The sequence below is a fragment of the Lagenorhynchus albirostris genome, chromosome 6, assembly GCF_949774975.1.
Source record: "Lagenorhynchus albirostris chromosome 6, mLagAlb1.1, whole genome shotgun sequence".
Classification (NCBI taxonomy): Eukaryota; Metazoa; Chordata; class Mammalia; order Artiodactyla; family Delphinidae; genus Lagenorhynchus; species Lagenorhynchus albirostris.
Window position 1 is genome coordinate 73407021 of NC_083100.1, and position 26154 is coordinate 73433174.

A 26154-nucleotide genomic window follows, 5' to 3' on the forward strand; every position below is an offset into this window, starting at 1 on the left:
GTGCCAAGTTGTTGATTAATTTGGATTTGGAAAGTTAAAAGAAATTTATAAAGGAAGTTTGGCTTGAGATTGGATGGCTGAAGAGGCCAGGGACGTGGAAAGAGTAAGGCATACGTGGGGAACAGGGCTTGGTGACGTGATGTCAGGAAAGGGTCTGAAATTCAGAGGTGATTATCGCCTTGGGATCTTTTAATTATGGACCTTCACTAGGCAACTGAGAAACTTTGATTTAACTCAAAAGTGAATATTTGCTTGAGTGACATGTGAGTATTCGAGTGAATGCACAAATGTTTGAATGGGTATGTAATAATGTCTGAGCCAGAGAGTGAATGAGTGATTAGGTGCGTGAGTGAATCAAGGATAGAACGTTTTGAGTGAGTGAATGAATGTTGAATAAGCGAGTTAGAGAACAGGTGAATGAATAGGTTCCTAGGCAGAAATCATGACGTAATAGCAATGAGAATTCAGCAGTAGACCTCCGAGATACATTGAAGAGAGAGACCACAGATTGGATCATTTGGTCTTAACTCAGATAGCACTTTCTCATAGGAATATTACAGCACAGTGTCTGTCCGTAAGGGCTTGATGGTAAAACGTCCTTACAGATCAAATCCAGGTTAATAAGGCTAGTATCAGAGATTTGTGTAGTACTTTCTATTTTAAAAACACTTTTCACATAGATGCGTTAATAAATTGGTTCTCAGTGGAATTTTTTCAAACTCCTATTGTGTCTAAATGAATCATGGTTAAATGACTGGGCCGTTGGCCAGGTATTAGGAAGTCTTTCAGTTTCAACACTCTGTGGCTTGTGAGACTGTGTGGTCAGGGTCAGGAGCGAGCTACTTGTCAGGCATTGGTTATGCTAAATAATACGTAAACAATGAGCCTTACGGCCAGTTACCCTTCTCTCTCCCATCTCCAGGGAAATCCTTTCCTGGAACCCAGAATTTCCACTTGGAGGTTGGCCTCATCATTCTGTCTGTAGTGTTTGCAGTCTGCCTTCTAGCCTGCCTGCTGGGAGTTGCTCTCCGAAAATTTAAAAGGCGCAACCAAGAACGCCTCAACCCCAGAGATGTGGAGTATGGCGCCATCGAAGGGCTCATCACCACCAATGTCGGAGACAGCACGTTAGCAGTGAGTTTGTGGCCCCAGGGGACCCCGAGCATAACGCAGATGGCTGAAGATGCTTTCTTATTTCAAGCACGAAATGCTGACCAGTAACTGGTGACTGGACAGTGAGTGCACACATGCTCCTGGTCACTTATGTCTTCAGCAAGTATATGCCGGCACCCCTATGTGAGTTCAGTCTCCTCTACCTGAGAACATTTATTTTAGACAGACATTTACATTAAAGGAGGGAGTGGATTTATTTTAGTCGATCCTTGGTAGTTATTTTTCTTTGGGGAGTAAGGGGACAGGGACAGACAATGGTTGCCTATAATTTTGATGGTGGGGGAGGGCTTGGAATTTATGGTACTCAGTTCCTCTATTTTTAGCAGTAAAAGTGCTTTCAAAAAAAAGCACCTTTTGCTTAATATTAAAAATCACTTTCCCTTCTAGATTATTTCAGCGCCCTGTAATTTAAGACTTTTAAAACCTGACATCCAAAAAAGCAGCTATGAAATTTTTCGTGCTCCTGTGCCGCCCCCTTGTGGACTGCACTCATTTGGTTAAACCAGTGCTGTCCAATAGCAACCAGTGCTGTCCAATAGCGGCACATCTGTTAATTTAAAATGTTCTAGTAGCCATCTTAAAAAAAGTTCAAAAAAAACCTCACAGGTGATATTAATTTTAAGAATATACTTAACCTAACATATATAATTATTATCATTTCAACATATAATTAAAGAATTATTAATGAGATATTTTGCATCTTTTTTTTTAAACTAAATTTTAAAAATCTGTATTTTATATGCACAGCACATATCGGTTCAGATCAGCCACATTTCACTGTCTCAGTGTCAACGTGTGGCTAGCAGCTACCCTAGCACAGGGTTTGGAACCATTGTACTTGTATGTTTTAAAGTTACTCTTTTGCACATTTTAAAATGATGAAATCACATTGAAAGCAACTGTCTTCCTTTTTTCACTCTTTAAAATTGTTTGTCAAGTGTTAATTTTAAAGCACCTTTAAACTTTAAGTGAGAAAAGGGATTGCGTGCTATCGAATAGGTTACCATCGAGTGCCGAAAGGAGAAGTAATAACATTCTACAGGGGTACTGTGCTGAGTAGGATGCCCCCTTTAAAAAAAGGTGAAGATTTGTGTTAGAAAGATGTTAAAGTCATGCCAGTACTAAATCGAGACTCTCCTTGTCATTGGCTGATGAATTGAAAGACGGTCAAGGTGGTAGCTTTTAATGTGATTCAGTGTTATTTAATGCCATCACGTAAGATCATCTGTGTTAAGTCTTTGTTCTGCTAGACGACAGACTTAAAAGTGTCCGGGAGTTCTGCAGTTAAGCCTTTTTGCTGGAGAAGACTTGCCCTCACCAGTCATTGTAGCTCAGGTGCTACACCTGGACTACTACCCTTGGCGAGTTATTAAAACATTTGATGGTGGCTGATACAGGCTGGGAAATATCCCATCCTACTGCCTTCCCCATGACTGGACCACAGTCAAGTGTACTTTTTTTGTATGAAAAAAAAGGGGAAGGAACCTTGTTTAGCTTCCTTTTACCTACCTATTTAATTGTGCTACAGTGAAACTGGGAAAAGAGGAGAAAAGGACATTTCATTCAAAAAGTAGAAAAATATAGTTTTTCTTTAGAAGTGTATTTAGAAGTTTGTTTCAAGTTTTAAGGCAAATTAAATGAATTCATTGAGTTTGGAGCAAGGACGATACAATGCTGAATCTTGACAAAACTTTAGCAGTAGTCAGAACTTTGTTCCTCAGAACTGCTAACATAGCTAATCACATTGGGCACTGATAGGAATCTCTAGTGTAAATTATTATTTAAATGGCTTCTATAATTTTGAAAGCAGAATGCTTTCAAATATGCTAAAATAGTCTTCTCAACTCAACCGTTTTAGATGACAGTATATCACGATATAATGACACAGTAAACAACACTGTTTAAAAACAAGTTGTCATTATTGGTCTACATACTTGCTTATTTAAGTGATATTCTCATTTATATGACTCAGCAATGCATACCTTCCTAAACAGCTCTCCTACACTGAAAAAGAAGTCTTGGGATCCAAGAGTTGAAGTAGATGTTTGTTAGTCTTTGGTCGATTCCGCCCGCCCTGAAGTCTATGAACTAGGTTTAGAACCAGGATTGTACATTATGAAAAAACAACACATTAGTTCTATAGTAATTTCAGAATTATTCTCTCAAAAAAATTGAATGAATAAAGAGAAAAACGAACAGCAAAAGAGATAGGGAGATGTGAAACCCTACTTCATCTACATTCAGTTTCTTGTTGAATATCCATTTTGCGGCTTTTAAGGATTCTAAATTTCTTCCTTTAGATGTTCAGGTTTTGGTAATTTTGCTGATCAACAGTGCTTCACAGTGGTGCCCAGAGTAAGTAAAAGACAATGAAACTCAAACAAGGCAATGTATTCATGTAACAGGCCAGCTAAAATGTTTGGGAAAGGACAGCTTTGGGGAGTGTTAGATCAACATTACTGCAACCTTCCCACGATCACCATGGGCACAATATTGTTTATTATAGATAATCCATTCCTGATTCAAAAATGCTTCTGCTTCTTGGCTTGCACTGAGAGTAAGAAGGGAAAATTTATGAATGAACTAATTGGGAATCTTTTTTGCAGTGTGTTCATTTTTAGAAGTAGATTTGGGGCATGGTTTTATGTTTCAATGAAAGTCGTATTTTTTCTCTCTGCTTTGTGGGTAACTGACATTGAGAATGACGTACAGTATATGAAATCACGTGTGAGAAACTTGAAAATTGTAAAGCACTATAGAATTTAAGAGTCTTTCAATAAAAAAATTTTTTTTTTAAAAGTAAACAACTGTTAACAAAAAAAAGAGAAATGACATAGAGGTGTTAATTTTGTGATTCTTGTTCCCCACCTACCTAGTAACCTCCATCCAGGTAGCCCTCTCTGCTTGAGTGTACCAGTCTGAGGACTCAGATGGCCACTGGGGTCTTTACAAGATAAACAGCATTAGAGTCATTTGGTTCTTATTCCTAATTTGTTTGTTCCTTATTAGAGTTCCTTGGCATGTCAACTAAAGTGCATCCTTTGATAGGTATTCTGAGCAGGGCCGAATATGGTCAATTTTGCTCAACTCTTGGACTTGAAGGCCTTTGATTTTTGCTCCATTTTCTCTTCTAGCTACTGTTTCCCCTTGGGCTCAGCCCCGCATGTTGGACTTTTTAATTTACATCTTTGACTTTGTCCACTCAGCTTCTTTCTTTATATATTTTCTTCTAAGACTCTGGATACAAGAAAGGACTACTCATCCCTCAGAAAAACCTATCCCATATTAGGGAAAGGGCTAGCTTCTGGTTTTCCTAAGAAGTGAAACCAGTTCTTCCTCCAGTGGGGCTTTCCATGCACACGAACGGGCCATGTGTCCAAGACCACTGCCTCCATGCCAGTTACACCCACGTGCACGCTCATACTCTAACCTGGGAGCAGTTCCTCAATACTTTCTCTTTCTCCTTGTTTTGAACCGCAGGATTTATTGGATCATTCGTGTACGTCGGGAAGCGGCTCTGGTCTTCCTTTTCTGGTACAAAGAACAGTAGCCCGTCAGATCACACTGCTGGAGTGTGTTGGTAATTCTTTTTTCCCTTTCTTTGCGGGTTATGTGCTGTGGTTCTAGAAGTAGGATGGACCTTGGAAAATCTGCTTCGTGTTGCCTCTTGCTTGTTAAACGTCAGGAGATGTGAGGTAGCTATGTGGTAGTATGCCTCTAATCTGTGACTTGTGTTGGAGCACTTGAACTTGGTGAAGTTCTTGTCAAAGAACTAGTATCCACTAGGCAGGATACAGAGTGCCCAGTCAAAAGATTTCAGTTTTAAGTAGACCCTTCTGGATGATGGGAATGCTTGAAAATGAACTAACACGGCTGCTCCAGACCATAGGCATTGGGGAATCTGAGGTAAGTCGGCTTTTGGACAGTAAACTTGATAATTGTAATTTTATACTTCCTCACTCTTCCCCTGCCTTAAAAAAAAATGAAATAAATGTACCAAAGCTATCCCTCATAACTGCTTTATTTAAATAAGAGCTGTATACATTTCTCTGTGGCCTCTCACATTTTTTCCCATATTGGAACATATCTGTATAGAGATATAATCATAGTGTGTGTATAATTTGTCCCTGTTTTCAGTTTTAAGCTCACACACATTTTCATGTATTTGTACACATCACAGGTATTTTAAAGTTTATGTGATTGTCTATTGCGTGATAACTTTAACAATACTGTTTGAAAAATGTTTTGCACGTGTTGCTTCTTTTGAGTACGCAGAATAAACTTCTAGGAATTGGGGTTCCTGGGTCAAAATTCGTGACTTTTTATGGCTTGTCTTATATATTGCCGGATTGCCCTCTAGGAAGGTGGTGCAAATGCTTTTTTCTTTAAAGTCCTGATTTTTATTAGTTTTAGTTTTATGAGGTGGGCATTTGCAAGTCACATGACAGTTTTCATTAATTTCTCCTTTAGATGGCATGCAGGGATGGCCACAGGAGCAATGATGGATTAGAAACATCTCCATACTCTCCTGGTTCTCCCAGTTTTGGGGGGCTGGCTTTGCAGCTCTTGCCGTATCATCTTTTGCTTTTGGGAGGTGACGGGCCAACATAGGCTGCCTTCACCACTTGGCTACTATCCTCTGACTTTTCTTCCTGTTTTCATGGAAACCAGGACACCCCCAAATGCAGTAGTGGAAGGGGGTGGCGGGCAGAGGTAGTAGAAGTGACTGCCACCTTCAGGCACACAGGTGGCCAGCAGGAGCCTGTTGCCTTTTCTCTACGTCTGTAGCTACTGCAACTGTTTCTGAACTCCAGCTTCATGCTTCTCCTCCACGGTGGACTGTGTGTAGAGAAACTAAAAATGGAAAAGCCCCCAGTGTGCTCACTGCTGACAACCAGAGTTGTCCTCTTGTACCAGCTAACATCCTATTTGATTCTGAACAAGGGTACCTGGGTAGGGGTAAGAAGTGAAGGGGGACATTATCCCCCATCCTCCTGTCCCATGGCCACTCACCATTCACAGAGCAGCAGCTCTCATGACCGGTCCTCAGAGATGGACCCCAGAGTCCAAAGGGCAAAATAATACTGCACCTTTAAAAATGCATATTGTTTCCGGTTGTATAGATATTCTTCAGCATATTTTGAAATAGCTTATGTTCAGTTACAGTATTTTATTGGTTCAGTGCTAAAGAGCCATGCCTTTCAGTAGCATCTAGTTGGTGTTCATGTAGTACAGGCTTGCATAAAAATGTATGTAATGAACTGTTCGGATGTTACCATTTTTGGTTGAAAAACATGAGAAGTTGGACTAGATCCGTTGTTACAGATGGTGATCAATGAATCTCCAAATTTTAGGTGCTTTAGGGGACCCCCCCTCTTTTGGGTCTCCATGGCCAGGACTTTTGGGCAGCTCTGCTTCTGTTTTCAGGGACTTCTGCATAAGGTTGCATTTGCAAAAAGCATTTGACAACTTAACAGCCTTTGAAAACCATTTAAGTAGGTTTCTGTTTCAATTCTGTCTACTTATGCTGACATCTATCTCTGTTTGCTCTAAAACAAAGGATTTAAGGCAACTGTATAGTAATGTCCACAATGCTCTGGGATATTTTTCTCTCCTTCCTAATGAGAATATGAGGACAAAGGGCAAATAAAGATACAGAATGGAACCAAAGGCAGGAATAGATGAGCCTTCTCTTTTGTAGCAGTCGATTTTGTAGATCTTAGCACTAGCCTTCATCTTAAACTACAAATGCTGGGCAATTACCATGACTTTATTCCAGTTAATCCTGCACTAAATACTATTTTTGTGACTTGACAGTGGCCCACAAAAGACCACTTACTGGCTTCATTTAACGCTCTTTTGGATTAGTCACTGGTATTTAGTAGGGACATTGCTTATCGTAAGGGAATCTAGATTGAGCAGTTTTGATTATGTTTTGATTATGTCCAGACATAATCTCCTGGACAGACATGCTTTCTCTCTCCATGTTTGGGTTCTCAGCGACTTAGTTTTCCAGCAAAGAGCTGCATTCCTGTATATGTAGGTGGTGCTGCAGCAGCTTATTACCAGCTGGGATTCCCAGCAGCCACTTGCCTTGGTAGAAAGCCCCGCTGCCCTGCAACTCGTATCTCCTGCTGCATCGTTTTCCAGGTGCCACGTCTGCCTTCACCTTGATCATACCCTGTGTCGATCCCCCCAGTCTCGCGGTAATTCCCTCCTCCTCCCAACCTCCCTGATCACCTACCTGTCATTAAGGAGAAAAACGGGAGCAGACATAATCAAAACATAATCAAGGGCTTCCCTGGTGGCTCAGTGGTTGAGAGTCCGCCTGCCGATGCAGGGCACACGGGTTTGTGCCCTGGTCCGGGAAGATCCCACATGCCGCGGAGCGGCTGGGCCCGTGAGCCATGGCCGCTGGGCCTGCGAGTCCGGAGCCTGTGCTCCGCAACGGGAGAGGCCACAACAGTGAGAGTCCCGCGTACTGCAAAAAAAAAAAAAAAAAAAAACATAATCAAAACTGCTCAATCTAGATTCCCTTACGATAAGCAATGTCCCTACTAAATACCAGTGACTAATGCAAAAGAGCATGTAGTTGACAAGCTGACAGTTGTGCTGGGGCTGCAGGAGGGGGCACGAACTCCTCAGGTCAGATCACAACTCGTCACCGTTTTTTGAAAATGTTTTCTCCAAGTGGCCTTTTCAGTGTCACCCACTTGTGGCATCACAGGGACTGTCTTGCAGGCGAACACCCATGACCAGTGTCAGAAATCGGGACTGTTCTGGGATTATGTGTTTAAGACTTTGCAAATCCTCTTTTGAAATATATCCTCCGCCAAGAAATCCTTTAAGGACGGCAGTGGCTGTCTGTCGATCTCCTACACAGCATTGCTTTGTGTGTGCGTGCGTGTGTGTGTTAATCCTTCAGAACACACATCTCAAACTCAGTGATCTCTTTGGTGAAAAATATAAATGCATATGTAAATTCACAAATGTGGACTCTTAGAAAATGCCGATGTTGATCCTTTATTAAGGGAAGGAATCAAGTAAGTCACTCAGTTAAGCCCCATACACGCTTTTTGGCTTTCATCAACATTGAAATTTCTAAGTTTTACTAACTTTCATGTGCTTTTACAAACCATATGCATTTCATACCTTTTCACAGAGGAATGTAAAGGTAAACTTTGTAATTAGCAGCTCATTGTACAGATGCAGATTCTGAGAGAGTTTCATTTGATAGCACAGTAGGGTGGCCGGGAGGGGCAGTTTCCACCTTATTTTTGGATGTCTTTACAGGCAAAAAGTAGTGGTATTTATACCCCTGAGTTGTGTTTTTCCATGGGAGGGGTTAAGAGTTGCTAGCATGAAGTTCGTTGGCTACCTGTCCTGTTCTGCTGTCCAATGTCACCTCTGTGTTGCTTTCCACAGGGAAAGGCAGGTATGGTGAGGTGTGGAGGGGCAGTTGGCAGGGGGAGAATGTCGCTGTGAAGATCTTCTCCTCCCGGGATGAGAAGTCGTGGTTCAGGGAAACAGAGTTGTACAACACTGTGATGCTGAGGCATGAAAATATTTTAGGTAAGTACAAAAATTATCCCCTCATTAATTTTCTTCTAGGAAGAAATAATTGCCTGCCTTTGCCCTCTCAGATTTGGTGTGTCTGAATTCGCAAGTCTCTCCTAAATGGTGACATAGGGACCATTAGCATTTATACGCTGTTTAATTTTCTTTCCACATGAATTGCTTGTGTAAGTCTGCGAAGAAGCTAAGTTTGAAGATTCTCTGGATGATGAAAAGGAAATTGTTATTGCTAAGTCTTCCTCTGCAGGTTGTTACTTAAATAACAAAAACTTGCCCCATATTGTTCACTTCAAGGCTTCCTCTGTAGTTCTGCTTACCCCACCCTTTTTGAATATTTATTACTTGAATCAAACTAAGAAAGATCTTTGGACGATTTCCTAGAGATTCATAGCTCCCAGGGATATCGTAATTAAATGCACATTCCTTCAAACAAGGCATCGTTTTTAAAGCCCAGATTTAGAGAAGGATTTAGCATACATTTTAATTTGGAAACTAAAGCTTGGAAACATTTGTGAAATATGTGAAGAGCCCATTGAAATACTGCTATGGAAGTATAAAGGGTTAGAATATTCCTTTAGCCTGTTGACTTCTTTGTTTTTGAAAAGTTTTTCTACATGTGTTTATACTAGTACATATATGATGAATGCTGCCTGGGGTGCTTCTTTAAGAGTGGCTATAAAGTTTCTATAGAACTGGACTCTTTATAGGATAGTGTTGGCCACTGCATGGCTACGGGATCAGGTCTGGCTTATAGGAAGGCCACTGTCAGAATTTATTTCTATTCCAGTATTGCCAGGTTAGTATTAAGCCTGAGTCAGGTTGTCTACAAATCATGGCTTGACAGTTGTCCAAAGGTTTGCTTTAGCAGTTTGGTGGTATGTTCCATCTCAGACTTGTCTCGGTTGCTGTTGTCATTTTCTCCCCTGCCCTTCCCCCTTGGGCCCTCACCGTCACCTAGGCCTCCTCACTTGTATCATTGCTATGGGTCTCCCCTCTCCAGTCCATCTTGCCACACTGAATTATCTTCCACTGGGGAGCTGAGACACTTCTGCTCAGTGTCTTTGATGACTCCCACATCGCTTGCAACATTTATGACTTCTGAGCCTGGCATTCCAGACTCCCTATTTTGGGGTCCGAAGAGGACTCTGCTACTTCCTGTACAAATATGCCCACGTGCAGTCAGTTCCAATATTTGTCACCCCTTGGGATTGCCCTTGAACATTCAGCTGTCTATGTCTCATTCATGTTGCTCTTGGTCACCCACTATCCCCATTCCACCCTCTACCCACTCCTTCCTTCATCAAAACTTCTTAGTTCCCTTCCAGACTCTCCCAAGGGATTTACTTGGGCTTTTCTGCACTCCTGCACTTTTTACCTCCTATATAACTCTTATCGTGACCGCCTTGTATTGCAGTTAGATGCATGTGTGTTAACAACAACAATGACTATAGTTACTATGCAGTAAGCACTGCTTTGTGTCATGCACATTTTCTCATTTAATCTTCACCATGACCGTAAGAGGGCAGATATTCTTATTTTCCTGGTTGTAACTGATAAGGTAACGGAGGTACAGAGAGGTTAACATCACCCAGCGGGTTAAATAATGGAGCTGAGAATCACACCGGATGGTCTAACTCTTAACCACATGGTAGTTAGCTCATGGAATTGCTTCTTAGATTCTAGAGTCGTAGTGTGAGGTGAAAATTCATCTACAGTCAAAATTACCTTTAAATGTCCTAATATTTCCTCTGACACTGGAACAGACTGAGGTTGGGTAACAGATAAACCACTGGCTGTGTTAAAAGTCATGATGGGAAAAAAAAAAAAAAAGTCATGATGTACAAGAAGTACTTATCTTTAAACAATAGAAGTACTCTTTTTTTTTTTAACATCTTTATTGGGGTATAATTGCTTTACAATGGTGTGTTAGTTTCTGCTTTATAACAAAGTGAATCAGTTATACATATACATATGTTCCCATATCTCTTCCCTCCTGCGTCTCCCTCCCTCCCACCCTCCCTATCCCACCCCTCCAGGCAGTCACAAAGCACGGAGCCGATCTCCCTGTGCCATGCGGCTGCTTCCCACTAGCTATCTACCTTACGTTTGGTAGTGTATATATGTCCATGCTTCTCTCTCGCTTTGTCACAGCTTACCCTTCCCCCTCCCCATATCCTCAAGTCCGTTCTCTAGTAGGTCTGTGTCTTTATTCCTGTCTTACCCCTAGGTTCTTCATGACATTTTTTTTCTTAAATTCCATGTATATGTGTTAGCATACGGTATTTGTCTTTCTCTTTCTGACTTACTTCACTCTGTATGACAGACTCTAGGTCTATCCACCTCATTACAAATAGCTCAATTTCATTTCTTTTTACGACTGAGTAATATTCTATTGTATATATGTGTCACATCTTAGTAGAAGTACTCTTAACGGGCAGGTGCACGTACTCTGAGAAGCACGTGGGGTCTGAGACTCACTGAAGGAAGGGCATGTTCAGGCAGCCCCTCTCTTCTCATGGGCTCATGGGCTTATGGGCTCATTGATCAAAACGCTCTAGATGTTGCTGTGCTATGCAAGTAGTCACTTTATCCATGCTCTTGAGTTAAATGACCTGTGATACCACTCCACTATACACCCAGTACAAGAATGATTTCCATTGTTTTTGCTTTCACACCCAGTCCTGAGGACAGTTCCCTGCACGTGGTAGGTGCTTAGTAAATATTGATTAAATTGGATTTAATCACGCAGGAAATTTGAAAGTCACCTTTGCAGTATGATTCATGTGAGAGAAGTTAGGTTCCCTTAGTGTGATCCATGGAAACTGTGAATTCATGAGATCTTGTTACTCTCATCATAATTACAGCTGTATGGATTAATTTTACTGTGTAGTCGGTCCTCTTAGTTGAGACAGCTCGTAGAAATGTACCACCTTTTTTTTGGTTAAACTTCTTTCCCTGCCTTAGCAGTTTTTTTGGATGTAGAGACTTTAAGGTTTTCTGTGACATTTTCTTTTCTATCAAAAGATTGTTTTGAATATCAGATCATGATTTCCCCCACCCTTGAGTATTGCTAACTCTAGCCCCCTTGAAATACATAATTAAATTACACACACGTATAAAATTATGGGCCCTCGTTGTTTATCCCCCCCCAAAATGATATCTTTCCAATGACTAGTTTGGATTTCAGCTGTTCCTTCTGCTGTGTCTGGTGTAGAAGTCAGCAGATAAGTGAATGACGGGAGGCTGTGTTTGGCGGTTGGAACAGTGTCTGGGAGGTTGGGAAGCCAGTTTCTATTCTCAGCATCATTACAGGCCCACTCTGTGACTTTGGGCCAAAGTTGTATGTTTCTGAGCATCCTTTTCCTCATGACTGAAACCAGGGAGTTTCAGTTAATATGACAATTTCACTCCAAAGTCTCATCTTACACTCTTAAAAAAAAATATGGTACATATGATATCACTTATATCTAAAATATGACATAAATGAACTTATCTGTGAAACAGGAGCAGACTCACAGACATAGAGAACAGACTTGTGGTTGCCAAGGGAGAGGGGAGTAGGGGAGTTCAGAATTAGCAGAGGCAAACTAATATATATAGGATGGATAAACAAGGTCCTACTGTATTGCACAGGAATATTCAAGATCCTGTGATAAACCGTAATGGAAAAGAATATGAAAAAGAATATATATATATATGTATAACTGAATCACTGTGCTGTACAGCAGAAATGAACACATTGTAAATCAACTCTACTTCAATGAAATAAATTTTTAAGAGCGATTATAGCACTAAAAGAAATGGTACAATATCCATTAAGTTGACCATTTTAATCATATAAGCGAGATTTAAGTACAGTCATATTGTGCAACCGTCACGACCCTCCATCTCCAGAACTGCCACATACTCTTAAAAGGTACTGCTTAACCATTTAATCAGTCAGAATTCCTTGAGACCAATTGGAAGTGAAGGAAACTACCTGAAAAAGATATTAAATTACAAACTTTGGGGCTGTAATTGAACCCAGGACTATTTTGAACTATAATAGTAACCAGCTACTCTTGAACACTTACTGTGTGGTAGGCATCGTATGAAACATTCTACCTACAATAACTCTTTATTTTCACAGTAACTTTGAGATACAGGACGGTGTTATCCATATCTTATAAATGAGGAAACCAAGGTGACGATTTTATGTGGCACATGTGGAATCACCCAGCTCAGGATGGTGAGCCATGTGGATGCCCAATAGTCTGGCTCTGGGGTCCAACACTCTCAAGCCCTGTGCTCCCCAGCATGGTGGCCTCACTTCTCAGGTATCAGAGCTGCCCAGCACCTGGTTCCCATGAGAGCTACCAGTGAGAGGCTTACAAGGGCACTGCTTACCTCACTTAAGATTTGGGGTTTTATTTTAGTTTATGAGGCACCTGGGAGGATGACTTTGGCTGTTATGTAAGAGGCTTTTGCCCTTATCACGTTCTCTCAGTGTTATGAACACGTCCAATGGCTGGGCCAGGCTTCCAGTGTATGGGCACCTGTTCAGTCTCCACTAACAGTAGACTGCTTTGACTCAAAATACAAAAGTCCCATAAAAATGGTCTACCATGTTGAAGCAAATGTAGTTGTACAATTCACACTTGAGTGGTAAATAGTTTTATAAAAAAATCTTACTTATTTAAAAGTCAGTTTTCTTGAAGGTCTAGAGCCTAACTAATGGGACAGACAAAAATCCTTCTCTAAGAACTTGGGGACTTAGAGAAGGTGAGAGAATAAATTGTAGTTATTTATTTATTTAATCAATCACTCAGTCAATCAGATGCTGCTCTCCCTTGGCCAGAGGAATCAGTGAAGGCTACGCAAATACATAGCAGTAATTTAGTTTCTTTTGAATGGTGCTTCTATAGTTTGGGATATTCATTTTGGAGAAAGTTATTAAAGATGAATATCATGTGGTTTACATATGATCATCTCAATAGATGCAGAAAAAGCTTTCGACAAAATTCAACACCAATTTGTGATAAAAACTCTCAAGAAAGTAGGCACAAAGGGAACCTACCTCAACATAGTAAAGGCCATATATGACAAACCCACAGCCAACATCGTTCTCAGTGGTGAAAAACTGAAGCCATTTCCTCTAAGGTCAGGAACAAGACAAGGTTGCCCACTCTCACCACTATTATTCAAAATAGTATTGGAAGTTTTAGCCACAGCCATGAGAGAAGAAAAAGAAGTAAAAGGAATCCAGATCGGAAAAGAAGAAGTAAAACTGTCACTGTTTGCAGATAACATGATACTGTACAAAACAGAATCCTAAAGATGCTACGAGAAAACTACTAGAGCTAATCAATGAATTTGGTAAAGTAGCAGGATACAAAATTAATGCACAGAAATCTCTTGCATTCCTATACACTAATGATGAAAAATCTGAAAGAGAAGTTAAGGAAACACTCCCATTTACCACTGCAACAAAAAGAGTAAAATACCTAGGTATAAACCTACCTAAGGACACACAAAAGACCTGTATGCAGAAAACCATAAGACACTGATGAAAGAAATTAAAGATGATACAAGCAGATGGAGAGATATACCATGTTCTTGGATTGGAAGAATCAACATTGTGAAAATGACTCTACTACACAAAGCAACCTACAGATTCAGCGCAATCCCTATCAAACTACCACTGGCATTTTTCACAGAACTAGAACAAAAAAATGTCACAATTTGTATGGAAACACCAAAGACCCCGAATAGCCAAAGCAATCTTGAGAAAGAAAAATGGAGCTGGAGGAATCAGGCTCCCTGACTTCAGACTCTACTATAAAGGTACAGTAATCAAAACAGTGTGGTTCTGGCACAAAAACAGAAATACAGATCAATGGAACAGGATAGAAAGCCCAGAGATAAACCCATGCACATATGGTCACCTTATTTTTGATAAAGGAGGCAAGAATATACAGTGGAGAAAAGACAGCCTGTTCAGTAAGTGGTGCTGGGAAAACTGGACAGCTACATGTCAAAGAATGAAATTAGAACACTCCCTAACACCATATACAAAAACTCAAAATGGATTAAAGACCTAAATGTAAGGCCAGACACTATCAAACTCTTAGAGGAAAACATAGGCAGAACACTCTATGACATAAACCACAGCAAGATCCTTTTTGACCCACCTCCTAGAGGAATGGAAATAAAAACAAAAAGAAACAAATGGGACCTAATGAAACAAGCTTTTGCACCATAAAAAGCAAAGGAAACCGTAAACAAGACGAAAAGACAACACTCAGAATGGGAGAAAATATTTGCAAACGAAGCAACTGACAAAGGATTAATCTCCAAAATATACAAGCAGCTTATGCAGCTCAATATCAAGAAAACAAACAACCCAATCCAAAATTGGGCAGAAGACCTAAATAGACATTTCTCCCAAGAAGATATACAGATTGCCAACAAACACATGAAAGGATGCTCAACATCACTGATTATTAGAGAAATGCAAATCAAGACTACAATGAGGTATCACCTCACACCAGTTAGAATGGCCATCAAAAAATGTGCAAACAGGGCTTCCCTGGTGGCGCAGTGGTTGAGAGTCCACCTGCTGATGCAGGGGACACGGGTTCGTGCCCTAGTCTGGGAAGATCCAACATGCCACGGAGTGGCTGGGCCCGTGAGCCATGGCCGCTGAGCCTGCACGTCTGGAGCCTGTGCTCCGCAACGGGAGAGGCCACAACAGTGAGAGGCTCACGTACCGCAAAAAAAAAAAAAAAAAAAAAAAAAGTGCAAACGGTAAATGCTGGAGAGGGTGTGGAGAAAAGGGGACCCTCTTGCACTATTGGTGGGAATGTAAATTGATACTGTCACTATGGAGAACAGTATGGTGGTTCCTTAAGAAACTAAAAATAGAACTACCCTATGACCCAGCAATCCCACTACTGGGCATATACCCTGAGAAAACCATAATTCCAAAAGAGCCATGTACCACAATGTTCATTGCAGCACTATTTACAATAGCCAGGACATGGAAGCAACCTAAGTGTCCATCGACAGATGAATGGATAAAGAAGATGTGGCACATATATACAATGGAATATTATGCAGCCATAAAAAGAAACGAAATTGAGTTATTTATAGTGAGGTGGATGGACCTAGAGTCTGTTATACAGAAAGTCAGAAAGAGAAAAATAAATACCGTATGCTAACACATATATATGGAATCTAAAAAAAATGGTTCTGATGAACCTAGGGGCAGGACAGGAATAAAGACCTACATAGATGTAGAGAATGGACTTGAGGACACGGGGAGGGTGAAAGGTAAGCTGGGACGAAGTGAGAGAGTAGCATTGATATATATACACTACCAAATGTAAAATAGATAGCTAGTGGGAAGCAGCCGCATAGCACAGGGAGATCAGCTCGGTGCTTTGTGACCACCTAGAGGGGTGGGATAGGGAGGGTGGGAGAGAGATGCACGAGGGAGGAGATATGGGGATATATGTATATGTATAGCTGATTCACTTTGTTATACAGCAGAAACTAACACAACACTGTGAAGCAATTATACTCCAATAAAGATGTTAAAAAAATAAAAATAAAATAAAGATGAATATCATGTGGTTTAAAGTGATAAAGTGGAAACATTTTTTGTGTGTGTGTGGTACGCGGGCCTCTCACTGTTGTGGCCTCTCCCGTTGCGGAGCACAGGCTCCGGACGCGCAGGCTCAGTGGCCATGGCTCATGGGCCCAGCCGGTCCGCGGCATGTGGGATCCTCCCGGACCGGGGCACGAACCCGTGTCCCCTGCATCGGCAGGCGGACTCTCAACCACTGCGCCACCAGGGAAGCCCGGAAACATTTTTTTTAACTGAAGTACAGTTGATTTACAGTGTTGTGCCCATCTCTGCTGTACAGCAAAGTGACTCAGTTATATACATACAGACCTTCTTTTTTATATTCTTTTCCATTATGGTTTATCTCAGTATATTGAATGTAATTCCCCGTGCTATACAGTAGGACCTTGTTGTAGCAGAAACAGTTTCTTTAGCAAGAATAAATAAATGTCTAAGTGCACATTTTGTTTGATATTATGGCCAGCTAAGGGTTCTAAGAGAATCAGCTATGGGGAGACAGAGGCAGGTGGGATAACAGGGAAGAGTGAGAGACTAAGTCTGGCTGTGGGGACCAGCTTAGAGGAAGAGGGAGAAAGAGATGGGGATCAAGGTGTGGAAGTGTTATTCGGTTCACTTTACAGATATCCCACAGGTACAAATGTCAGATTGTCTTTCTCGAGTAGAAGCCAGCTTGTTTGAGGGCAGGATGATATGGTGGGTAAGAGTATGGGTTCTGGTGCCAGATTGCTGGGGACGGTTAGTGACCTTAATGTCAGTGATGTAATCTACCCTCTTCATGTGGTTGTTGGAGGATTGCATGTAGGATCTTTAGAACTGTGCCTGGCACATTGCTGATTCTCACTAATTATTAGCTGCTTCTGTTGTCGATGATGATGATGATCAAATAGGGAAATGTTTCTTTGTTCCCAGAACTTTCCTATGCAAGGTATGGTGTATCAGAGCAGGGGCACCAAATTTGGAGTTGGTAGCAACTTAATAGCTGTATGATCATTAGCTGTGTGATCCTTGGCACCTCCCAGCACAACTTCATCATGTGTAAAATGAGTATAATATTTATCTTTCTGGTCTACTGAGAAAAATTCCATGAGAAAATATTTGTGCAAGCGATATAAATTTTATATAAAGTACGGCATGTTTATGTATTCTCCTTTTCCTTTACACTTTCACAAGTCATTTAATTCTTCAAGCCATATCTGTCTTTAAAATAAAAATCCCCTTGTATTTCTAAGTTCCAAATTTCACTGTCCATATGGGTGTCTATAAGGTATAGATCTGTAACGCTAGGAAAGCACCTCTGTAGCAGGAAAGACAGGCACACACGTCACCATTTATTTCATAGGTTAGGAAGTACCTCCGACTGCGAGTTCTTTCAGTGTGCTGAAAAGTCCCCTTAGAATGTCTAGAAAAATTTCTTCCTTCCTCTTTATCTACATCTTTCAATATCTCACTTTTTAAAAACATTTTATTGAAGTATAGTTGATTTACAATGTTGTGTTAATTTCTGCTGTACAGCAAAGTGACTCAGTTATACATATATATTCTTTTTCATGTTTACAGTTTATCACAGGATCAGTATCTCACTTCTTTTCAAGATGACTTCAGTTGTCACTTCATGATGGAAGCCTACTGTAACATCTAGTCTGAATTATTATGATTCCCTGCTCTGGGCTCCTGTTATCCTTTGCACATATATATTACAGGACTTTTCACATTATATCATACTTTTTCCGTTTTAACTCTGTCTTCTTTTCTAGCCAGCAAACACCATCATCTTGGTTTTCCTGTGTGACTGACAAAGAGCATCCTAGGTGCCTGTTATATTTGATAGGTTCCTTTTTTAAATCGATGAATCAGTCACATTTAATATAAACTCACTCCTTGATTTTATAGCAGAGACAATCCAAAGAGCCCAAATGAGTTGCCTGATGTTATAAAGCAGATCACAGGCAGATCAAGACTAGAACACAGGTGTCTAGGTTCTAGGCTTTGTGTTCTTTCTGGGTGGTTGATGAATGATCTATGCCTGGAATGTCAACATGATAAAGGGTTTAACACTCTCATTATGGGTAAACACAAAGACATTATTTCTATCTGAATCTTTTTTTTTTTTTTTTTTTTGCGGTACGCGGGCCTCTCACTGTTGCGGCCTCTCCCGTGGCGGAGCACAGGCTCCGGACACGCAGGCTCAGCGGCCATGGCTCACGGGCCCAGCCGCTCCGCAGCATGTGGGATCTTCCCGGACCGGGGCACGAACCCATGTCCCCTGCATCGGCAGGCGGACTCTCAACCACTGTGCCACCAGGGAAGCCCCTTCTATCTGAATCTTAGTGCAATGTAAAAAAAATTTCAAAGGATTATTTACAATGGAAATGAATATGAAAATTTCCTATTCACTAGCAGTGTCTTCTTAAGGTATAAATACATTATTTTTCTCGATGCCTCTGTAAACCTTTAATGGCAGTTGGTAAGTTTAATTATTTTTTGTTATAGGTGATCTCTACTGTATGGGTCACTATTTCTGTATGGTAAATTAAGCTGTAATGTGAAATTCTCACATGTCTATTAATTTTGTTCTTGCTGTCTCCAGGTTTCATTGCTTCAGACATGACATCAAGACACTCCAGTACACAGTTGTGGTTAATCACACATTACCATGAAATGGGATCGCTGTATGACTACCTTCAGCTTACTACTCTGGATACAGTGAGCTGCCTGCGAATAGTGCTGTCCATAGCTAGTGGTCTCGCACATTTACACATAGAGATCTTTGGGACCCAAGGGAAACCAGCCATTGCTCACCGAGATTTAAAAAGCAAAAACATCCTGGTTAAGAAGAATGGACAGTGTTGCATAGCAGATTTGGGTAAATTTTTAAAAATATTTTTAAATTACTGTTTTAACTTTTGTTGTCTTCTCTTGTTTAGCCAGGTTGCATCTTTTTCCCTCCAAACACTTTGTTATGAAAAATTTCAAGCATGCAAATTGAAAGGGCTTCACGGTGAACACCTGTATATTTACCACCTAGATTCTCCCATGAACATTTTACTGTTATCACATATCCAGCCTCCATTTATCAATACAGCTTAATCTTTGATACATTTCAAAGTAAATTGCAGACAAAAGAGCCCTTCCCTCCAGTGGCTTCAGCATACACACCAATATGTCATTCACTGGAGTTCTTTACTTTTTTTCTCTTTTCAGGTAAAATTTATATTTCACATGAAATGCACAGATCTTAAGTACACACTCTCAGATTTTTGACAGATGCTTTAAAATCCAAATCGCTGTCAAGATACAGACCTTCCCATTACTCTAGAAAGTCACCTCGTGCTGGTTCAGTCCGTTCCTGCCCCAGCCCACCCTGAGAGGCAACCAGTACTGTTGCATTCTGATTTCACAAGGCTTACACAAAGTAGGTACACAATGAAATAACCTATGGAATGAATTTGTCTTAAAAATGGTTTATAAAGTTGTTCTGTAACCAAGGCAAAATTATCAATCAAAGAAGGAGGGAAAAAAAAAATCCCCAAACTAATTTACCATTTGCCCTGCTGGCATATCTCATCCTTATGGTGTTAGGGTGATGCTCAGTGTAGCTTTAACTGCATTATAAATAAGATTATTTTCATTTATAGTGGCATTCTCTATAAAGCCTATTCATCCTAGACCCCTAGAATACTGGCTGAATAATTATGCTAACGAGAACTGAATTGTAATTTTGGTTATTCATTTCAGTGGACTACTGAGGATACTCACTCTCCTTGAATAAAAAATGGTTGCTCTTATTTTCGTATCATTATAGTTATTGTTACATTGATAAACGTTTAGGCAGTGTTAGCTCTAATTACATAGATGATAAAATTGTTTTTAAACACAAGGGATTTGACATATCAGGAAAATTTCTTTCAAATAAATTTTTTTCCAATAAAATTTTTCTTTATCCCTTAAAAGTCCTTGTGTTCATGTTGAGAAATTATTTTACGGTGTTTTCCAAGTATAAGGAGGCATGACCCTAACATTTTTGTTGTGGTGGAGAAGACTTTTATGGCTGTGCCATGGCTTATGGAGCTAAGGATTTGAGTTTCCCAATTATTGACTCAGTATTTTTTTTTTTTTTTTTTTTTTTTTTTGCGGTATGCGGGCCTCTCACTGTTGTGGCCTCTCCAGTTGCGGAGCACAGGCTCCGGACGCGCAGGCCCAGCGGCCATGGCTCACGGGCCCAGCCGCTCCGCGGCATGTGGGATCTTCCCGGACCGGGGCACGAACCCGTGTGCCCTGCATCGGCAGGCGGACTCTCAACCACTGTGCCACCAGGGAAGCCCGACCCAGTATTTTTTTAATTAATAAATTTATGTTTGGCTGCATTGGGTCTTCGTTGCTGCACGCGGGCTTTCTCTAGTTGCGGCGAGCGGGGGCTACTCTTCGTTGCGGTGCGCGGGCTTCTCATTGTGGTGGCTTCTCTTGTTGCAGAGCACGGGCTTTAGGCGTGTGGGCTCAGTAGTTGTGGCGCATGGGCTTAGTTGCTCCACGGCATGTGGGATCTTCCCAGACCAGGGCTCGAACCCACGTCCCCTGCATTGGCAGGCGGATTCTTAACCACTGCGCCACCAGAGGTTTTTTCATCTATCTATTTACCTGCCCTAAGTGCTGACCTGCTTACACTCAGGGCAAGGGTGGGGGGCTTAGCAAGGGGACTTCAGTGTTTGACACCGTGCCTTGAACGTCTCTATTGTTTGAAACTTTTATAATAGTGTGTTTATGTATTATTCATGTTACTAAAAGTCAATTATGCCCACCTCACACAATTCTTGTGAGATTCAGAAATTTTATAAATGCTTGGCAAATAGTCATTCAAATGGTAGCTGCTGTTCTAGTCCTGAGGCCAAGGGAAGATAGACACATTGAGGCAGCTGTTGGTTTTGGTTTATGGGACTTGGGGGGAATTAGCAAATCCAACTAATTATTTAATTACATTTATTTTGACCTATAGCTTTCCAGCTGTATTCACGGTTTCATACAGAAATCTGTGTTAAGGGGTCATTATTCATGGAAGTAGATTGGTAGTACAGGAGACAGCTCCTGTAAGACTGCAATTTATATTAATTTTTTACTTTATACCTAGAAATTAAGGATCACTTGTTAGAAATTATGTTCTATTATTAATACTGTAAAACTTCCAGTATTTCAGCAAAAATACCAGTATTGTATTTTCCTCACTTTTGATCACAGAAAAATTCAAGCATTAAGAAAGATTGAAAAAGTAGTATGATGGTCATTCATATCCACAACACCTAGATTCAACAGTTATTAAAATGTTGCCAAATTTGCTTTATTTGTATGTGGCTGAGTGTGTATGTTTGCAAATTCATTTGAAAATAAGTTGCAGGGCTCCCCTGGTGGCATAGTGGTTGAGAGTCCGCCTGCCGATGCAGGGGACACAGGTTCGTGCCCTGGTCCGGGAAGATCCCACATACCGCAGAGCAGCTGGGCCCGTGAGCCATGGCCGCTGAGCCTGCGCGTCCGGAGCCTGTGCTCCGCAACGGGAGAGGCCACAGCAGTGAGAGGCCCGTGTACCGCAAAAAAAAAAAAAAAAAAAAAAAAAAGAAAAGAAGTTGCAAAGTCACAACTCTTTACTACTAAATACTTCAAAGTGCATCCCCTAAATATACTTCTCTTGCATAATCACAGTTTATCACACCTAAAGTTATTGATTATGCTTTAATATCATTTAATAGCCATTTTCAAATTTTTCCAGTTTTTTCAAACAAGAATTGAGGCACGTTGCATTTGGTTGGTTTGTCTCTTTAGTTAGTATAATAATTATGGATTACTGGGAAACAAATTACCTCTAAAACTTAGCAGCTTAAAATAACACAAATTTATTATCTCATACAGTCGGTCAGCAGTCTTGGAACAACTCAGGTCTGTGGTTCTGGCTCAGGATCTGACAGGGGTAACAGTCATACCATCAGTCAGGGCTGCAGGCATCTGAAGGCTTGGTCGGGCCTGGAGGAACTTCTAGGATGGCTCACTCACATGGCTGTTGATGGGAAGCCTCAGTTCCTTGTCATGTGGTCCTGTCCACTGGGCTGCTTGAGTGTCCTCATAACACTATGAATGAGCCCAGAGAGAGCAAACAGGAAGCCATATGCCTTCTATGCCCTAATCTTAAAGATACACACACTCTTCTGCCATATTCTGTTTGGTAGTCCAGCCCACGCTCAAGGCATGAGGAACTGAGTTTCCCCTCGTGAAGGGAGAAGTTTCAAAACACCTGTGGATGTATTTTTAAACCACCACAGCTAGTATTTCTATTCTCTATTTAAACGTCACCTTTTTTGTATTCTGTTATCTTTACTCTGTGGTTCTGGAAATGGTGGAGGGGCGTTATGGTTTGCAAAATGTTCGTAATGGCCATAGAATCTTAGGGTTGATTATAAAAATGAGAAGAGGAACCAGTCTGATTTAGTCAAACGCAGTTGCCAGTATCTTTGGTATTGAGGCTGAGATAACATACGTGCTATCTCCCTTGCTTTATATGGAGTCATCATCTCACCCACGCAAAGCCACGGAGTGGGAGGAGAAGCATTCTCCATAGATGACTTGAGGGATCCCCGCTGGGTTACAAAGGTGTACATGGTCTGCTTGCTCCAGTTTGGCAATTTTCATTATTTTGAGTGTTACAGGAATCACTTTAAGTTGGTCTGCACATGCATCAAAAAGTAATTCCATTCTCAAATAAACCATGCATGAATCTATTACCCTTGGTCTGTGAGGAATGCTGGGTCTCTCTAATTGGCTGAGGAATTCGAAATGAGTCATGGTTTAAGATAGTGCTTCAAAATCATTTAACGTGATAGTTGTGCTTTGAATTGAGGGCCAGCTTAATGTTCTCTGTACACGTGGCTGCACAGAAAGCCCTGTGGGTTTGGTCCACGTTACTGTTCAGATGAGCGGCCCTTTTTCAGGGATGGAGCAGGGCCCGGGGCAGTCGGCCCTTTATGTAATGATAAATTACCTCAAAGTCCCTGCCTCACATGGTTTGAAGTTTGCGTTTGCAGTCTAGTGGGAGCTGTGCTGGAGCCTGAGAGCTTAAGCCACTTGGAGGCTCCCATTTTACAAGTGAGTCTGTTTTCCTGTGGATTTCGAACACTGGCCTCATATTGGTTTGGTGTATTAGTTTATTATTTACCCCAAACTTTTTGTCTCTGAGGTTCATCTATTAACCTAAGAGCCTCAGAATGTTTCTGGCATCAGCCCTATTTCCTGCTCTCAACGGAAGTCATCACACGGGTACTCCAGAGATGACTCTGGGTGTAATGCGGCAGTCACCGTGGATGCCACAAGAGGGCGCCGTTCGTTGGGTTTGGTTTAAAATCCTTCAGCAGTCGTCTGTGAGAAAGGAAGGGAGCAGATTGACAATGTTGTCTTCTTCCTTTCAGGCCTGGCAGTCATGCATTCCCAGAGCACCAATCAGCTCGACGTGGGGAACAACCCCCGTGTGGGCACCAAACGCTACATGGCCCCCGAAGTTCTAGATGAAACCATCCAGGTGGATTGTTTCGATTCTTATAAGAGAGTCGATATTTGGGCCTTTGGACTTGTCTTGTGGGAAGTGGCCAGGCGGATGGTGAGCAATGGTAGGTATCTGATCTCAGATAATATTGCCCTTGTCCGAGTCCTCTTGATGCTGCTACCTTTAAAAGGGCAAAGGGAATATTTAAGTACACATTGTTGCGTGAATCATGCTTGTGAAGCTGTTGGCATTTATACTTGCTTTATGGCTGGTAGGTAGAAGGCGCCTAATGGCAGTCTGTTTTAACTGCAGGAGGGGAAACCGTGGTGGAGAAAGTATTTCTGCAAGAGACTACTTATTCCTTGGTTTGTTTTTATCAGTCCATATTTTATTTTTCCTTCCTCCGTCTTTATTCTGCCTTTTTTTCCCACCCTTCCTCCTTCTTTGCTCTTTTCCCAAGTGAGTTTTATCGTGAGAGCCTCAAGGAAATCTAAGGGTGAATTCTGCTATTATAGATATTTTTACTTCTTAAGTTTGGATTACTGAGAAAAGATTCAGGTTGCACACTCAGAATTCACTCGTTTGTAAGAAGCAGACTGTACCTGCAAAGTAAGTGAAGTTTACATTCAGGAAGCCCTGAATAGGAGGCTCGTGCTGGTCCTCTTATAAATAAGCTTTATGAAATGGTGTTGCCTTAGCAGCTAGGGAAGCATATGTCTATCGATAATTTTTTACCCATATTCCCTACAGTGAACTTTCACCTCCATCTTTCAAATCAGCCACAAATACATTGTTGAACTTTAAGTTCACTGTATTCTGAAAGCACTACATATCCTCATTCAAATAGCACATGCCCCGTCTACCCACAAAGTGGTTATTATAGCAGAATCTCTCGAATCGACTAAATCGACCTCTTCATACCTTCACAACTGGAAGTCCTATTTCAAAAAGAATGTGTCTGAAATTGTTCCAGGAAAACAGAAGAAAATGCTATATATTTAAATTAATATTAATTTTCAGGAGATATTTTACCCTCCTGGGACCCACTGGAATCCTAGATTTGAAGTATTAAATAGTGCATGAAGTCACTGACATATGTGCTCCATCCCACCTTCCACTCATAGTTTCTTGTAAGGATTGAAATTTTGGGGGTAACTTACAATTTTTAAGAATAATAGCCAGAGAGTAGGAAGTTCTGGTTCTGTGAGCTAAGTGAAATTGGGGTAATGTAACATAGTTTTAGTGTGCAATAATTTAAATTGGCAAGCCTTTGTGGTGGTTTTTTTTCCTCCCTAACAGCAGCAGAGTGTGTTTGCTTTTAACACTCTTAAGGTTATCAAAGACAATGTTTTAAATTAAACATTAACATACATGCATTGTAACCAGACAGTGCTTTTAAAGTTTTTTTTTGTTTTTTTTTTTTTGGAAGGAGTCATGAACATTTTCTTGGTAACTGTTTCTCAATTGTTGAGAGCTACTGACTTGCATTTTGTGCCACTCAAGTGCCTTGAGAATTGTTTGCAACAGAGTGATTGTTTTGCTGATTTATCAAGTTCTGAACTTTGCCTGAAATTGCACAGCGACTTCATTTCCCCATCCCCATCCCTAATAATTCTTGAGTACCTTAGAGTTGAAAATCAAATTCTAATTAGTTTATTTTAAACACTTTAGAGAAGGACTGGTGTCATTATAAACTGTGTTGGGGGGGAACTTGCCCCAGACGAAGAGGAAGTTAATATTCCAAGGCCAGGATAGTCCAGTCCAGCTATGGGTGCTGGAGCCATGCCAGGCAAGCCTGCGTGATGAAAGGCAAACTTGGCAGAAACTTGGGCTTTGGGCTTTGTAAGAACTCATGTTGCAAATTTGTTCCCTGTGTCGCAGGCTTAAACCCAAATGGCTTTCAAAGATCAGCTGTGATTAATAGGAGTCAGTTGGAGAATAGAGCCGTCAGTTTAAAATATAGCTCAACAAATAGTTTTCTTGATCTATCCTGTGTTTAACATTATTTTTGGAAAAAATATCGTGAAGGGTAGAGGAAGAGAGACTATTTTGGTTGCTTTCTGATTTACTGATCTCCCCCTTACGTCATGGTTTAGATTGTTCCTAAAATTTTGTGGGTTGAGCTTCTGTTCTATGGTGTGGTTTGATTTTTAGGGGGAGGTAAGGGTATGTCATGTCTCATTTTAAATCAGCTACTGTCCCTTGGCAATGACTAATTTGATATTTCCCCTTCTCTTTCTCTAGTCCTCCTTCTTCCATGAAT

The 26154-nt window shown here is 41.0% G+C and overlaps 1 protein-coding gene across 2 annotated transcripts in view; it reads left to right on the forward strand.

Moving 5' to 3' along the window:
- ACVR1 (activin A receptor type 1) overlaps window positions 1-26154 on the forward strand; it is a 126929-nt gene that overhangs the window by 91031 nt on the left and 9744 nt on the right. For both annotated transcript variants that reach the window (XM_060152848.1, XM_060152849.1), the window contains 5 exons: window positions 923-1134; window positions 4654-4753; window positions 8599-8745; window positions 18963-19238; window positions 23818-24015. In XM_060152848.1, the coding sequence (XP_060008831.1) occupies window positions 923-1134; window positions 4654-4753; window positions 8599-8745; window positions 18963-19238; window positions 23818-24015 (933 nt within the window). The remainder of the gene's footprint in view (window positions 1-922; window positions 1135-4653; window positions 4754-8598; window positions 8746-18962; window positions 19239-23817; window positions 24016-26154) is intronic.